Source organism: Eublepharis macularius, chromosome 19 (genome assembly GCF_028583425.1).
Source record: "Eublepharis macularius isolate TG4126 chromosome 19, MPM_Emac_v1.0, whole genome shotgun sequence".
Classification (NCBI taxonomy): Eukaryota; Metazoa; Chordata; class Lepidosauria; order Squamata; family Eublepharidae; genus Eublepharis; species Eublepharis macularius.
Genome location: NC_072808.1, coordinates 2,484,118 through 2,502,369, shown reverse-complemented (window position 1 = coordinate 2,502,369; position 18,252 = coordinate 2,484,118). Strand labels below are relative to the sequence as shown.

Sequence of the window (18,252 nt, the reverse complement as noted above, 5' to 3'; positions counted from 1 at the left end):
AAGAGAGTAAACTTACCGTGACCTGCAAAATCCTTTACAGTGTTACAGCCAGTCCAATCAAGGCAATGGACACAGGTTACCTTTTACCTAGTTACATTGGATAAAAATCACATAACGTAGATTGGTTCTCATATGCCTAACTGTGGCATTGACCACAGTGAATCCTCCCTCAAAGGCAAAATAGCTCCATTTCGTAAACCTAGTTTAAATTTTATGACAATGTTTGATTCTGCTTTGTTTCCTACTTTTGCATTCCAGTCACCTATGATTATCAGTGCACCTTGTTTAGGTGCACGATCAATTTCTTCTTCCACACTCGCATAAAAGCTTTCATTTCTTCCTCTTCAACATCTGTAGTTGGGGCATAAACTTGAATGACGGTTATGTTGGTAGGTCTTCCATGAAGCCTGATTGACATTAATCAGGTGAATAAATAATGAAAATTACAGCATGGGAGGGGAGAGACAATAGAGGAGAGAGAGAGAAATCTGCACACGCTCCAGATATTTGTGAAAGGAAATGAATTGTGATTTCCTCCAGGATAGTCAGTTTGGTGCAGTGGTTAAGAGCGGTAGGACTCTAATCTGGAGAACAGGGTTTGATTCCCCGCTCCTCCACTTGAAGCCAGCTGGGTGACCTTGGGCCAGTCACAGCTCTCTCAGAGCTCTCTCAGCCCCACCCACCTCACGGGGTAATTGTTGGGATAATAATAACATACTCTGTAAACCACTTTGAGTGGGTGTTAAGTTGTCCTGAAGCAACATTGATATAAATCAAATGTTGCTATCATATTGCAAGCCCCTTTTCTCTGCTCCGTGTAAGTAAACAGGCACTTTGCCACTTTATATACACAGAACACAGGGGAAGTGAGCTGCAAATGGGAAACCAAGGGGGACCCCTGTGTTCTGCAGCAGAAGCAATCATGTCCTCCTGAGAGGCTTACCCTAATGTAGTCAGAAGCCCTAGAGTCACAGCAATCCAGGCTACCACCTGGCCTGCCTGCATGGCCATTCCTAGTCGAAAGGGAGGAGCTACCTGCAACTACTTGTGCAACAAAGCTCACAGTTGCTCTCCCTAAGCAAAACTGCGCAAGGCAGAGAGACGAGCAGGCTGGAAAGGGACAGAAGCTTTTGTTCTCTTTGCAAGCCACGGGATCTGGTGCAAGCGTCAATCAGTTCCAGGTCAGTCATTGATAGCCGGATCTAGCTCTAGGTCATAAATAATCATTTGCCCTGCACTATATGGCTCTGGGGCGGGTTTCTGAAATCTTGAACTGGCTGTTCTAGTTTAATCTGCAGGAAGGAGTACTTGCTAAAGTTCTGGGCATCAAACTGCCTTTAGAGCCAGCCTGCAAAGCCAAGTTCAAATGAAACCAACAAACCTTCTGGTATCTTTCAGATGCCACAAGCCACCTATGCTTTTGAATGTCTGAAAGTAAACACGCTGCGTCTGCTGCCTTGCTCCTTGTTGCAGGCTATGTGGAAACTGGTCCACGAGGGAACAGAAAGAAACTAGTCAGCAATTTTTGAATCAGTCACGGACGAAACTAGCACAGGAGTGTCTTCACTGGCAAAGTAATACACATACCTTATTGGGATGATGCCATATTATTTTTGCAGATGCCAAGAGTGTGTGTGACATAACTCATAGTTTTTTTCTGTTGTGCAAAGAATATGCAGGAGTTTCCAGTTGCCGGGGGGCGGGGGGGAGTCCTGCCTCTTTAACAGAAGTGTAATATGTGGAAACAAGCAGTTTGAGCTTTTCATGGCATGGAGATAACATATATCTGTTGTGCAAAGGACATATAAGTGAAGTCTATAAACTTATCACACACTGAAGGTGTTCTTCTTACATTGCATGTTTTAGGATCTGTTCATTCTCTGTTAGGAAAATCACTTACTGTACTACGAAATCCAACTACAATATGACCTTCTCTGTTTGTTTTCTTGGCTGTGCACTTGTATAGGCAGCAAAACGGCAGCAGGCTTCACATGCTAAATTTCTGCCTAATGAGCAGCTCTTAAAGGCACAGAAGCTGTACTAGAAACTTTTTGAAAACTTTAAAAGGGAGAAAGTAAACAGAGTTAAGACCCACCGGGCATTAATGCTGAATTTATATAATTTGTGAGCCCTTTTGAGCTCCAAAAATCATACCTGCATTATGGAATCTGAAAAGGGGTGGGTGTGGGATTTGGGAAGGCACAGTAGAGAAAAGCAACAGATAGGCATACCATGCAGTTGCTTATGTACGTGATTTGGAAAAAACCAACTTTTTTCCAAAAGATTACCCTGCAGCAATCTTCATTTGATCAGGCTGGCATCTGTTAGGGAGAGGTTGTTCCAGGACATTAGCTTCAGTTCTACACACCTCGGTGATTTCAACATAAGGGTAAGGATTTGCCATGGTTTCCCAGGGTTTTTTTTAATTGGCAGTTGAATATTGTTAGTTCAATGTAATGTTATAAGTGTAACAGGTTCTTGGCAAATCCAATTTTAATTTCAACAAAAGTAAGTCTCTAGCCCTTTTTGTTGCAAAGATTTACCTTTAAAGGCATACTTTAAAAAAAAAATGAAAGCAGTGAATTCAGAGAATCTGTTATAACATTATATCAGACTTCACTGAAACGGGTCCCAAAACTTTACAGCAAATCAAGTTTGGGAAACATCAGGAGGTCGTGCACCACAATGTTGTGGGAAAGCAGGGGGGGGAACTCTGCTTCCTAACAGCATCGAACTTAGTGCAAATGTTGAAACAGCCATTCTACAACTGGTGAGAAGTTGGCGCTACTGGGCTTTACTTTCCTTGATAAATGCACTGAAAAACAAAAGAGTCTTTGTAATATTTGCTGATTTGTAAGCATGAGAAGATGCAATTGAGACAAATGATAAGAACGGTAGCCCAGCCTCCATTTGACCTGTAAATAAAGTACAAAGTACATGGATGTAGGGTACAAATACAGCACTATTAACAACAATTTAGTAATCCATATAAATAACAAAAGTAATTCTGCTACTAATCTAGCTACATCATGAGGTATATTTGTACACCAAGCCTGTACACCCGTAGTACACAATGGCCATTTCCCCACGTCTTAAAAATAGTGCCCCACTCACAGAACGCTCGTGGCTTTTCCACCGATTTCTGATGTCACTGTTTCCAAAATGGTTGCAGGCAGTTATGAGTCTGCTTTCGTGGCGCCGTGGGTGGGGTGCTATTTTGAAGACGTGGTGAAACTGCCAGTATCTCATCATCCTTCATAACATATCCTATTTTAGTGATAAAGTCGGTGGTAACCTATAAGAAAGGCACGAGTTGGTGCAGCAAAAGAACTAAGAAAGCTATCCACATACTGTGCCAATGGTTCAAAAACAGAATCTGATACTATCGGTCTTCCAGGAAATACTCCCAATAACTACTACTTTACTAAATGAGTGATTAAGAAATGGAATACACTGTCAGGAGATGGAGAGATGGCTACAGGCATAGAGGGCTTTAAAAGCAGATTAGAGAGTTTCGTGAAAAATAGTTCTATTGGTGGCTGCTGGATATGGTACCTAAAGGGAAACTCCACCTTCTGTGAATACTATTTCCAGGAGGCAACTTCAGGGTAAAATGTATTCTCTGATAAAGGCCCTCCTGAGGAACTGGTTGGTCACTGCCTGAGACAGGAGGCTAAACTAGACAGATTTGTTGGGTTCTTATCTTCTTTCATCTTGTGTGGCTTTTTGAACTCTTGCAAGATTACCTCCTTTCCCAAGAGTTTGGCTACCATTTGGGTCACCCATGGAACAGGGTTGTAGATTTCATCAAATAAAGCAGCTCTAAAAAAATTGTACTGTTTAAATATTAAGAAACAAGCTCACAGCCTGTCTAGCCCATATTCGTATTATCCACTCTGCTACTGATTTTTGTTAAGAAATTTTTACACTTTAACATGCTGCCTTATCAGTTTTGTGCACAAGTAATTCATTAACAAGGCCAGTGTTGGAAAATACACATTCCATAGCCACAGATGATTCTGGAACAAAGACGTAATGCCTTGCTAGTTCTTTAAGCCTCGGGAAACGCTCACACATTTAAGCAGTATATTAACAGTAACTGAAGCCTTTTGGAAGGATTCATTTTCCTGTCGTATATTGCTTAACTATTTCATCATTTAAACATTTAATGTTTTACATTCCTGCCTTCAGACAACTAGCAATAGTGGCCAAACTGTTGCAAGAAGAAGGGATGTCACAAGAACTTGGGCACTGGCACGAGCAAAGGGCTGGGGGCAGGATATGTACTCCAGCTGCTAAGCAGGAGGGGAAGCTTAGCTGGCAAGTAGACAGGTATGAAGCTGGCTGTCAGAGGGCAGGACCAAAGGTTGCCACCTCCCCCACCAAAAAATGAAATTTGCTACCTGATGCCCCAGCCAGGTTGCCTAATTCTAGAACAGGGCCTGTGGAATAAAAAGCAAATGGGATTCCAGCTCTGTCCTGGCTTATAGGCTGAAGTTTAGCCCTCTATCCATGCTCATCTCTGGTGGAGCTGGTGCACAGAAGTCAGGAAGCACGTCCCCTAGGTGAGCCCAGATAGGCGTACCCTAGTGCCCTGACTAGACTATCCTAAAAGTAAATCGGCTCTCAGAAGGTAGCAATTCCAGACAGACAGTCACGTTAGTCTGTTGCAGAAAAATTAACTAGTAGTCTTGTGGTATTTTAAACACTAACTTGATTTTATTCCAGCATAAGTTTTTGTGGATGAGAATCCACTTTTTCAGATGCTGTGAGTGAAATTCTCCTCGCGTTCATTTTATATTGAAGATCTGGAAAAAGAAAACAGTAGGGTCAAGGGATCACACATGGGGAAAAAAGAAGAAAATGGAATGATGTAAAATTCAAATCCAATCAAGATGAAATGTCAGTGAACCCTGAGCTAGTTAGCATGTGTAATAAGTGGGAGATAGCAGGTTTTATGAAGAATCTTGAAGATCATCGCAGTTACAGTGAGATGAATCCTAATTGTTATCCTTGCTGGGAATTAGGCATGGTCTGCTCATGAAAGAAAAGCAGGGCTTTTTTTCAGCAGGAACGCAGAGGAACGGAGTTCCGGAACCTCTTGAAAAATGGTCACATGGCTGGTGGCCCCGCCCCCTGATCTCCAGACAGAGGGGAGTTGAGATTGCCCTACACGCCGCTCCTTGTGGTAGTTGGTTTGCTTGTCCATTTGGAGACTGGCAATCCTAAATGCTAGAGGAATACGCTTCACAGTGAAAGACTGCTCCCCAAGCTGACAAGGCACAACAGAAATAACTGCGCTTATATAGATCAATTAGTACCCCATTCAGAGCAGTTAACAAAGTCAGTGTTATTGTTATCCCCGCAATACAGCTGGGGAACTGGGGCTGGGAGGAGTGGCTGACCCAAGGCCACCTGCTGAGCTCATGGCAGGAGTGGGAGTCGAACCAGCAGACGGTTGATTTGTACTGAGAACTTCAAATGCATTTTTAAAAGCTCAGCTATTGGGGAATGCAAAATGCTCCCTCCATCGATGAAGCTTGTTCCCATTTTTTTAATCTAGAATAGGGGGGGCCATCTTTCTGAGCTGGGGGGCACCTTTGGAATTCTGATGCAGGGCAGCGGGCACAACCACAAAATGGAATTCCAGTGCACTTAATTTCTCCTCCTACTCCCAGGAGGATGTTGCCGAGGCAGGTTGTAATCCTTTCAGTATTTATCCTTAGCTTCAGTCCCCCTTTCCCCTCTCTGATTGTGCGTTTTGGAGTCTCTTGTTCCAATTTTGTTAGGGACCAAAGGACGTCCTTGAACCAAATGAATTTCAGCTCTTCCTTACACCACACTCAAAAACCTTCTGCCAAACTCCCCTGTGCTGTAATCCTCCATGTAGCTCACAGCGCCCAAAATTAAGCAGATTTATTAAGCACAAGAGCACACTATTCTAGCAATGGTAAACTATCAGCCAAAGCATGTGTACCTCTGAGAGCCATTAAACTTTAGTAGAAAAGACCAACATTAGGTCTTGAGGTCAGCAAGGAGGAAGCAAGCATGTATGCTCATGCCTCATTATGCTCCAGGCAGCGTTGGATAGCAAGTTTTAAGTGTCCTCACGGAGCACGTGATCATGTGAGGAGTGGTATTAGTTTCCTTCATCTCTTGAACGTTCTGAGCTTTTATGGGTCAAATGTCCACATTTAAAGGAAAATGTCCCTATTTCTTTCAATGAGAAGTTCAAAGGTCAGTTGCACCATGTTCTCGAAATAAGCACTTCTGCGTGCTATCTGACACCATATGTTCAAGATGGGATTGAACTGGTGAAAAAGGGGTTAAACGTGGTTTAGCTATGAGTAATGAATCTTGTTTCATCTTCCTCCAGGTTATCTTTGCATGTTTCTTCAAGCAAACAAGCAGTTTTGTTTATGCATGCTTTACAAATCATTGCATAACTCTCAGGGACAATTCATGAGTAAAAACACCTTAAACACAGATTACTTACCTGTTTTTGCTAGGCTTCCAGATTTCTTCACAGTTTGTGAAGAAAGACCTCCAAGAATAGGCTTCTGATTTCTATCATGTGTACTTGTGTGTGTGTTGTGTGCCCCCAAGTCGCCTCCAACCTAGGGCAACCCTATGAATGAAAGACCTCCAAAACGTCCTATCATTAACAGACTTGCTCATATCCTGCAAACTGGAGGACGTGGATTCTTTGATTGAGTCAAGCCATCTTGTTTTAGGTCTTCCTCTTTTCTTACTGCCTTCCACTTTTCCTAGCATTATTGACTTTTCCAGAGAATCTTGTTTTCTCCTGATGTGACCAAAGTACAATAGCCTCAGTTTTGTCATTTTAGCTTCAAGGGAGAATTCAGGCTGGATTTGATCTAGTACCCACTTCTTTGTCTTTTTGGCTGTCCATGGTATCTGGCAAACTCTCCTCCAGCACCACATTTAAAATGAATCCATTTTCTTCCTGTCATCTTTCACATCCATACATCGTAACAGGAAATATCATAGTTTAGATTAGGTTGGTGTTGGTCCCCAGAGAGACATCTTTATCTTGAAGGATCTTCTCTAGCTCCCTCACAGCTGCCCTTCCAAGTCTCAATCTTCTTCTGGCCTCTCCATTGCAGTGTCCCTTTTGGTTGATGATTGAGCCAAGGAATAGAAAATCATGTACAATTCCAGTTTCCTCATTGTCAACTTTAAAATGGCATAATTCCTCAGTGGCCATTACTTTTGTCTTCTTTTTTTTTTAAATAAAATTTTATTGGTGAGTGGAAAAACAAAAGAAAATTTTCCAAATTTAACACATTTAATCCCATTTTTCCCCTTACTCTGTCCCCCCACCCTTTTCCTCCCCCCTCCCTATTGACTTCCAACAGCTTTCCAACCCTTAACCCTTCTTATTACTTAAATCTATTTCATTTATATTTACCTACCAACTTTGAATCGTAATATCTCTTACTCTAAGCACATTCTTATTATTTTACATAAACTCTATCAAACATACTATCAATATAGTATATCTCATATCAATATAACATAACAATATAGTATAATATATAGCAGGGATCGCACTATCTCTTACTTTAAACTTATTCTATTTCTTTTCTTTTAGGCATATACTCCATCAAATACACTATCAATATAGTATATATTATAGTAATATATTATATATATATTGTATGCTATGCCACCACATTACTTTTGTCTTCTTGATGTTCAGCTGTAATCCTGCTTTGGCGCTTTCTCCTTTAGCCTTCCTCGGAAGTCGTTTCAAATCTTGACGTGTGCTTGCATGTTAGTAAACCATCTCTTCTCAGCCCTCAGGCATCCTTTTCATCTCTGCAGTAATCTCTGCATCTTTCATTCCTTAGCAAAATTCTAATTTAGTTCAGGGCTTTAAAAGCCTTGGGATATCCAGCTGAAATCCCTTCCGTCCCCAAACCCCATCCTCCCAAGGTCGAGCCCCAAATGTCCAAGAATTTCCTAACCCAGAGATGGCAGCTCTAATCTACCCACGCTGCAGCCTGCTTGCCTTTCATTTGGTGCCAATATTCCTTCATCTCCCATTTGGGATAAGAGAACTGAAATTGAATGTGTCTTTGGAACTTTACGGTTATTTGGTTGCTGTCTTGTAACGCTCTTGAGAAAGCTCCTCGAAACAGGAGTTCAGCTTGCGCCATGTTGAGCGTTTTGATAGCCGTGCTTTTCCCCGCATCTCTAGTATCTCCACTGTGAGGTTTCCAGTCCAGGAGTCGGCTTCTCTGCTTACTCGTTGTCTTGGATCTTTGAAAGCACAAGAAAGAAAGGAAGAGAGTTTGTTCTCCATTTGTAAATTTGGAAAGGACTGTTCAGGATATTGGACTTGTTATGCAGTTTGCTCATTCCAATCTGTCATCTCCATCTACTGTTACCGGTTTTGCCATTGATTATTGTGACTTATTATTGTAAGCACCCAGCATTTTACATAAAAGAGTATATATAAAATAGAATATTTTGACTATATATGAGGCTGGTTTCTTGTTAGCAGTATGGTGCACTTTAAGAATATTTTCAGTCATTTAGACCTTACTGCAGTAGGTTCTTTGTTTGTTAGTTAGCATCACTACGCGGAGCCTCTCTTTGCTTTGTAATTTCCAGATGGGTCCTGGAGTTCTCCCACAATTATGACTGATCTCCAGACTACAGAGATCGGTCCAGCCACTTAAAAGGGTGGGTTCTAGTGGCAACACATCTCTGCTGAGCTCCCCCCCCCACTTTCCTCAAACTCTGCCCTACCCTCCTCCCCAAATCTCCAGGAATGTCCCAACCCAGAGCTGGGGATCTTAGCTGTCTGCCTTTCTTGGGACAGCCAAATGCAACAAGCTCTGCTAGGGGCCTCCTCCAAGAAACAGCTGTTTTGTACCAAAAAAAAAAAACCCACAGTGACTATCTAAAGGGGCACATAGAATTGTAGCACCTAGGTTCTTGTGTCTGTCACAGTGGTTGATTCCCAACTATTACAACACCGTTAACTCCCATAGATGAAATATTTTTTAAAATGTTTTAAATTTTATTATTTTTTAAAAAGATATAACAATAGAAAGTGCATAGGAACTTATAGAGGCACTACATTTAAAGTTAGATTAAACTAATAGAAAAAGTCATTCGATGTAAGAGCACAGCTAAATTATATAATAGCTCTCATTCCTTCTTCTTAATTGCTTGTTCCCAGATTTTAGTACCCACCATTTTTCATTAATCATTTCTCTTGTGTTTTATCCTTTTATCTTTATATCAAGTTACCTTAATTGATCTTAGTTTTAACCTAAGTAATCAAAGAAATCTTTCCATTTTTTCCAAAATTCAGGTGTGGATCTGCTATGCACATAAGAAGTTAATTTGGCCATAGATGCATATTCATAGATCTTGTCTATCACAGATCTGTTTTCCATTTCGCTGCATATAGCTGTCTTGCCATAGATGAAATATTACAAAGATACCAGAAGCAGGAGAGTTCTCTGACAAAGGTTAGCAAACAAGGAATTCAAGACCACATAACGACAACCACTTCAATTGTAAACATTTATATAATCAATACAATAATGACAAATTGTCAATATATGTGTAGATCATGCAATATTCAATATCCATTCATAATTCAATGTTGTATCAATACATTTATACAGTTTTCGTTGCAAGACCCATAAAGTGCTCAGTGCTAGTAAAACAACTAGTTAATCGTCCACAGCCATATGGCTTCCAATTATAAATCCATAAACTGGATGATTCAATCTGGTACAATCTAACTAGCAAGCTGCCTAATGAAGGGATAGTTAGCCAGGACCAAACTTAAGGGAAGTTTGGGGCTGGTGGCTGCTGATCTACCTTCTTTTGCTCTCAGAATGTTCATTTTCTTCCCTGCAGCTTTGAGCCATGTGGTTCTTCCTGGCTGCCCTGCTGGGCCTCTACTTCCTTCGCCGATGGTACCGGGAGAGACAGACTGTAGAGAACCTGACACAGAAATACGTCTTCATCACCGGCTGCGACTCTGGCTTTGGGAACCAGCTTGCCAGGCAGTTGGATCTGAAGGGCATGAGGGTCTTGGCGGGATGCCTCACCCAGCAGGGGGCTGAGGACCTGGAGAAGGCCACCTCTGACCGCTTGAAAACCACCATCCTGGACGTGACCAGCACAGAGAGTGTTGCTGCGGCGGCCGAGTGGGTGAAAGGATGCGTGGGGGACAAAGGTGTCTGTCTCTGTATTTCATCTTTCTGTACCTATACTCTGTGTAAGCAGGCCATCAACATAAATGACTTGCTTCAAATGCCCCTAGAATATGGTAGGATTACCAACTGACCTGATTAAAATAACACCACCACTTACCTTTAAGAGCAGCTTAATCTAAAAAAACAAAGCAGGTGAAGGTTTTCATTTTCACCTGGTAATGTCTGCAGATGAAACCACTGTCAAACACACAGCCACAGAGACTAAGAGCCAAGCTACAAGTGATGCCTGACACAGGTTGGACACTTGTCAGCTTCCCTCAAGTTTTGATGGGAAATGTAGGCATCCTGGTCTTGCAGCTGTAATGGAGAGCCAAGCTGTAAAACCAGGATGCCTACATTTCCCATCACAACTTGAGGGAAGCTGACAAGTGTCCAATCTGTGTCAGGTGTCACTTGTAGCTTGGCTGTCAGTGAGAAGCTTGCAAACTTAGGAACAACATAGAAATCAGTGGTTCCCAACCATTTTGGTATAGTGACTCACAAGTCCAAATTTACTTGGTGGTAACCCATCCAGGGTTGACTGTAGGATTTTTGGTGCCCTAGGCAGACTATAAGCTCTCGAAAGTTTATACCCTGAAAATCTAAGGTGCTACTGGACTCAAATCCTTGCTGTAAATCAAAACATCTACATGCCTGAGACTGTGTGTTCAGTTGGTTGTCCTAGTTCCCCCCAAAACAACACCAAATATATGTCTTTTTTTCCCTTACACAGGGCTCTGGGGCGTAGTAAACAATGCAGGCACAGGTGTACCAGTAAGTCTCAATTCATGGCTGAATAAGAAAGACTTCATGAAAGTCATAGATGTCAACCTGCTTGGAGTGATTGACGTCAGCTTGCAGATGTTGCCTCTGGTGAAGAAAGCCAGAGGAAGGGTTGTGAATGTGGCCAGCTCAATGGGAAGATTGGCGTGCTTCGGGGGAGGTTACTGCCCATCCAAGTTTGGTGTGGAAGCGTTCTCTGACAGTCTGAGGTAAAATACCAACGCAGCACTTTGCTTTTGGGTTGTTTAACTGGCAAGTGTTTCTCGAGGCAAACTGTAAGCAAACTGATCCCGTGAGCGACACTAAATAAAAAGATCCAGAGGAGTTAGCTGTGTTAGTCTGTAGTAGCAAAATCAAAAAGAGTCCAGTAGCACCTTTAAGACTAACCAACTTTATTGAGACATAAGCTTTCGAGAATCACAGTTCTCTTCGTCAGATGCATGGAGGGCAAGAAGAAACTGGTCAGATATAGAGGAGGAGAGGGGAGGGAGGAGTAGATACAAACAACTCCTTCTGATATGGAGATCAGTTTGCTTCTGTAAAGGAAATCAGTTACTTCTGATAATGAGATAACCATTCATAGTCCCTATTCAGTCCCAGCTTGACAGAGTGAAATTTACATATGAATTCCGATTCAGCAGCTTCCCATTGGATTTTGTTTTCGAAAGGTTTCTGTTGAACTACAGTGACCTTTAAGTCCTTGATGGAATGTCCTGGTAGACTGAAGTGTTCTCCCACTGGTTTTTGGACGTTGCCATTTCTAATGTCAGATTTGTGTCCATTTATTCTTTTCCGTAGAGGTTGGCTGGTTTGTCCAATGTACAGAGCAGAAGGACATTGTTGGCATTGTTGGGTTCCAATCTAATATATGCCCTCATGTGCCAAAGAATAAATGGACACAAATCTGACATTAGAAATGGCAACATCCAGAAACCAGTGGGAGAACACTTCAATCTACCAGAACATTCCATCAAGGACTTAAAGGTCACTGTAGTTCAACAGAAACCTTTCAAAAACAAAATCCAACGGGAAGCTGCTGAATTGGAATTCATATGTAAATTTGACTCTGTCAAGCTGGGACTGAATAGGGACTATGAATGGTTATCTCATTATCAGAAGCAACTGACTTCCTTAACAGAAGCCATATCAGAAGCTACTGTTTGCATCTACTCCTCCCTCCCCTCTCCACCTATATATCTGAACAGTTTCTTCTTGCCCTCCATGCATCTGACGAAGAGAACTGTGATTCTCGAAAGCTTATGCTACAATAACGTTGGTTAGTCTTAAAGGTGCTACTGGACTCTTTTTGATTTTACTAAATAAAAATAGGTGTTGGGGAAGACAAACGTTGTCAGGGTCTGTATAAGAAACTTCAAGCAGTGCCTCCACAATTTGAGAAATAAGTGACGCATCGACTCTTCTTCCGAGGCATCATCCACATATCAGCTTTGGTTGCTTCTGGGCCAGGGAACTGGGGGAAGAAATATGCCCCTAAAGTTTCAAAGTATGTATGATTTAAGACTGGATGGGTGGCTGTTAATCCAAGATCCTTCTACTAGTGGCAATTTGCCTGCTGCTGGCTGGGAGGACATAGGTGACATCTAACCACAAAACCATGCACACACAACTGAGAACAGATGATAACCGAAAAGGAATAAATCTATATTACTTTTCTCTCTTTTCTATCTACTTTTCTATCTTCTGCCAAAAATACACAAGTCTGGCAAGCTAGAACATCCTATTGTTGCAGAGTCTCTGTAGACTGGGAAACATACGAGACAGAGCAGAAGGCTTCACCAGATCGCTCCTAGGAGTGTGTGTTAATTTCCCCTTCCCCGTTTCCTCCCTGAAGGCTATGTTAATTGCACCTCCTGGTCCGGGAGGCAAAGAAGAAATAAACATCTATTTTCCAATGGATAGACAGCCTATAATGCATTTTCGATGAATAAACCTTTTAACGGCTTGAAAGCTTGTATGACATATTTGAACTGAATCCATGAACTCCCAGTAAACCTTGTTAACATCATCTCTTAATTGAACGGTGATGATTTTAATGACTTCAGCAATTTAATCCGTCTTAATCCCTGCATGCCCAGATATTAGGTACAAAGGCAGTCAACCGCTGAATACTCGTGCTGAAAGGCAGTGTCAAAGGAAGGCCTCGACGTCTATTCCCCTGTCTGTCGGCTTGCCAGGGCAACTGGGTGACCAGTGTCTGAAACAGTATGGAGAAGGAGATGGACCACTGATCCAGCAGGGCTCTTCTTATGTTCTTTTCAGCTATTAGTTATGGTTTGAACTCCATGAAGCATCAATAGAAAGTTCAGGGATTCAACCCCAAGCAAATTTATGCCCAAAGTTGCGGGACTTGCACGGATGAAGGGGAAGGGGCAAAATGGCTCACTCCTGTCTCTTACATGAGCAGAGCTCTGTCTTCAGAACAGAGAGGCTGATTTTTTATATATATTTATATCATGTAGGTCCCGCTTATCTCCCCATTTGGGACCCAAAGTGGCTTACGGGGTCCCCCTCTCTCCCTTATTTATTTAAAACGTTTCGTAGCTGCCTTTCTACCTGATGCCGTCTTGAATGGGAAACAAATACACTGGAGTAAAAAAAAAAAGTGTATTGTCTTTAATTGCCTATAAAACTACAACTCTCCATCTAAAGTTGGCCGAGAGGATCTTGTGGGAGAGTGATACCATCTCTGAGAACTTTAACCGAACCGAATAGAAAATTAAGAAGCTATAACCATGAATGTCTCTCTGATTGAAATCAATGGAAACTATTTTCAGTTAGAATTAACAATTATTGATCTTTTGATTCCGATTCAGGAGAGAGCTCCAACCTTTTGGGCTCCATGTCTGTATTATTGAGCCAGGTGGTTTTAAGACACCCATTGTGGACTCAGTCCTACAAGGCTTCAAGGATGCATGGAATCGAGTGCCTTCCGATATCAAAGTACAATACGGGCAGCAATATTTTGAGTCCTGTGAGTAATAGGGGACAAATTATTGCTCATGTTGTTTTGGGGATTATGGGAGGATGCCAGAAAAAAACAGGAGTTATAAGTACTAGCCAGGATGGCAGGTACTGTTCCAGGGGAGCTGAGTTCAAGTCCTCACTCTGCCATGAAACTTGCTGGATGACCTTGGAGTGGTCACGGTCTGTTAGCCTAACTGACCTTACAGGATTATAGTGAGCATAAAATGGAGAAGAACTATATGTGCCCTCCATGCTCCTAGTAAGGTTGTTATGTGGAATTTTCTTAATTCTCTTGATCTTGGAGCAGACGAAGAAACCCTTCTGGGGGGAAAGAAATCTTCAGCCCCGGTCCTAAATTCTCTGCTGCAGCAGGGGCTCGAGAGGAGAAGGACAGCATGTAAAGCAATCTGCAGACATTGGTGCTGCTCCCTCAGTTACCAGAATTGGCAGGTTGTTTTCTACACTTCAGAAGTCATTTTTTTCAGTCAGTCATTTATTTGTTATTACAGCAAAAGCCAGTAAAACAAAACAAATCTGCGATAAAAAAATAAGTTATTACATCAGGGCACAACAATAAGATCAGAGCATCAGTGCTGGAAGAATTGATGAAATAAAAACAATGAAGATAAAAGAGAGTTAAGAAAAAATGGCAAAAGCAATTATACCACATTTTCAGCTAAAAGGAGTCTGCGTTTCCTAATGGCTAAGGAACAGCATAACTCACTGAGCTCTGAGTGTCTTCTAAAAGGAAGTTGTGCAGGATTTCTGGTCTAAAGTCAAGATAGAACTGCAAGGGGTTAAATTTAGACAAGAGAGGCAGTATAAGACAAGCCCTTTCCTCTTGATATAGTTTGCAGAATAAGAGAACATGAGTGACCGATTCCACCATGTTGGTCATGCATGGGCAAAGGCGTTCATGCATTGGCGCACAAGCAAATTTACCCTGCAATACGGCAGAAGGAAGTGCCTTAAATCGGGCTTTAGAGAATGCCCATCTGTAAGGCTCATGAGTGATATTGGAAAGGCAAGGAGCAGCAGTAAAACTGGGGCAACACTGCAGAAGTAACTTGACTTATGCTTCATATTTCTCACACACAGATCAAAAACAAATGGAAGAGCTCATCCTGGAAGGCAGCAACAACCTCTGCTTGGTCACTGATTCCATTGAACATGCTCTGACGTCCTGCCACCCTCGCACTCGTTACTCTCCAGGCTGGGATGCTAAGCTCTTCTACATTCCCGTCTCCTACTTACCAACCTCAGTAGCAGACTATATACTGACCCGCAATGTGCCCAAGCCAGCTCAGGCAATATAGTTTATTTTCTAGAAAGAGCATTGCCATTTTCTGAACAAGCCAATAAACTATGGAATGGCTAAAACTGACATTGCATCTTTTGAAACCCTTCTCAGATAAAGCCTAATCAAACTAAGATTTTTTTTCTTAATGATTTTAATTTGTCCTTTCAGTTTCTATGCTGTTATCTCATCCAGCTTATTCATGTCACTGTGGCCATGACTAAGAATATATATAACTATTTATGAAACCACCAAACTTATGAACTATTCTGTAACCAATATGCTATTCAAAACTCTGCAACCATCACACTTACGTTCTTATAAACAAATCTGACTTGTTTCAGCCAGAAAGGTTCCCTTTTTTACCTCACAACTACCCTCACACATTGACCGTTCATTCAAACTACCATCAATAATAAGCCTTCCTATAAGAGTTAAACAGAAGAGATCGAAGGGGAAAGCCCTCAGTGGCAACAAACATCGGCTGCTTCTACACATGTTGGATAATCCACTTTCAATACTCTTTAGTGAACATTTGAAACTGATTTTCCATGTGTGGAACAAAAAATCCACTTCTAAAGGATTACGAAAGTGCATTGGAAGTGCATTATTCAACGTGTGTGGAAATGGCCTGAGGAAGTCAGGGGGAGGCAGCAATACATAGGTCACACAAACAGGGCAAAACTCAATTTAGCAGTAGATTCAAACTCCAAAGGGAAGATGTTCTTGAGGTATAAACCTGGGTAAAAACTCTGAAGCTCTGCTTATGTGGAGAAAGAAAGGCGCGTGGGCTGTGGCCAGACCCCTCTGAGCTAAAAGTTTAAGGTAACATAAGGAGTTGATTTGAAGGTCCAAATGTCCAATGCATGGGTAAACAAAGGGAAATCATTATATGTGGCATTGACCTGAAGGTACTAGCCGTTTCCAAATCTGACAAGAGTGGGCTGGGTGGGGGGAGCACCCTGGAAAAGGGCTCCACCGCTTTCCCCGCCATTCTCTGTGCTGGAAGAAGGAAAATCCAGGGGGAGGAAAGGACAAGCCGTGCTCTCTTCTAGCAATATATCAAACTAGCAACAGAGCCCGTTGTGTGGAAAAATACAACGGGCCCTATAAAATTGATTTGGTGGGCCCCTGCTGCAGAGGCTTGAGAGGGCCACGCCACTGCACCAGGCCTCCCTGCCACCTCCGTGGCTGCTGTGGGGCCTTGGGAGGGCCACGCCACCACACTGGGCCTTCCCACCACTGGCATGGCCTCCTCAGGGCCTCTGGAGGGCCATGTCACCACACCAGGCCTTCCTGCTACCGCGGCAGCCTCCTCGGGGCCTCCGAGGCAAGCCGTGTTGCCGGTCACTCACTTTTTATCCTGTGAGTGCACCTGCATGGGGATAAAAAGTGAATCGTCATCAATAGGGCTTGCCTTTTATATAGTAGGATTTTTGATACCCCACAGTACTTGCTTGCTTGCATTCGGTCTGTGTTTTAAAAGTATGGTAACATCCCCGTTTCTGGATTGCAGTGCCCATACAGAACCACTTTCTGGGGCTGCCAAACAATGCCATGAGAAGCAGCTCTCTTTCCTAAAAAGATTTGCCAAATTCCCACGCACCTATGGTAACATACTTTTTGAATAACTTTCTGGATCCAGGACACAGTACAACATAAGACAAATTTTTATTAACTATTTACATTACTTAGAAAGCAGTATTAGAAAGAGAATGGGTAACTTGCTATCTCAGACTTCTCGGCTCCTTTTTGCAAAGCCTTCTGGCAGGTGTAAGACCTCTTAAGCACCCACTTAAAGTCATAGTGTCCTCACACCTATGTCTTTAGCACAGTCCAGATCTCCAGCAATTAGCAGCTGATCGTTTTATGTCCATGCCAGACAAGCTTCTTCAAGGCCGGTTGAAAAGTTAGCAAAGCCTTTTCCGAAACTTTGTCTGGTATCAGCATTGGAATTCCATTGCATTTGTGGCAGAAAACAATGAGAAGTTTACATAAATGTGATACAAAAGGCTGCTCTTCTGTCTCCATGGTTCTGATAGAGGATTATACATCTTGATTTCTCCTAAGAGTTCCTCCCCTTTCAGGAGCCCTGCAATCTTACCTGATTGGAGATATGTTGCTTTAATAAGACAGACAAAAGGTTAAGAGGTGTTATTCTCACAGCAAGTCCAGGTTGGGAATGGTTGCACCTGTAGAATGTCTGTCTACTATTTATGACAGTGAGCCTCTTGTCAGGTAAAGATGACACCCTTACACCACAGTGTTTAAGAACATGTAATAGCAGGTTCTGGGAAAATTCGCTTTGCTTCTCAAAAAAAAAGTGGAAAGGTATCTGCAAAGGGCTATTTAAGAGACAGCAACCTTTTCCTCATACCACCTTTCTCACACACCTATCATATTGGGTATTTTTTACCCACACAGCCCTCTGAACCTAGCTGTGAATCAGCCCCACCCATTGAAGGCTGAAATGAATCTGTCTGGAGTTAACTGCCTCTTACACTGAGCAAACATTGGCACAGGGATATTTAAAGGTATATGACATATTTATTGTAGTATTTATTGGATATTTATTCTTGCAGTCATGGCCAGTGGAGATTAATGTTAGCCCATCTATTTATGAATGAAACTTCCGGTGAGAAATAATAAGGAATTTGTGTGTGCCAGTGGCTGGCAATGATGATAAATTGTATTTTTATGTATTAAGATTCCCTGTTTTTACATCAAGCAATTTGCATTTTAAAATTGTTAAAAAGACTTTGGACTTATTGATTGTATTTCACGGGGACTAGAGTCTATTGGTCAGTTGTTAATACCTGGGAAAGCCTTATTTTGTGGTTTTGTACCACCTGGAGGCTAGCAAACCTAGCAGTGAGAGAAATCATGACCTTTTGGAAGGATTTTGCCACTTGGCGCTCGGGCAGCCCTGGATGGGAGGAG

General features: G+C 42.2%; 1 protein-coding gene across 1 annotated transcript; it reads left to right on the top strand.

The window, feature by feature from the left end:
• The first annotated feature begins 1,062 nt into the window (after nucleotides 1-1,062).
• LOC129346224 (17-beta-hydroxysteroid dehydrogenase type 6-like) lies at nucleotides 1,063-15,624 on the top strand. Its single transcript, XM_055003557.1, has 5 exons — nucleotides 1,063-1,181; nucleotides 9,907-10,228; nucleotides 10,981-11,239; nucleotides 13,865-14,022; nucleotides 15,114-15,624. Exons 2-5 carry the CDS (start codon nucleotides 9,916-9,918, stop codon nucleotides 15,329-15,331), a joined length of 948 nt encoding a protein of 315 aa, XP_054859532.1. The 5' UTR covers nucleotides 1,063-1,181; nucleotides 9,907-9,915; the 3' UTR covers nucleotides 15,332-15,624.
• The last annotated feature ends 2,628 nt before the right edge of the window (nucleotides 15,625-18,252 follow it).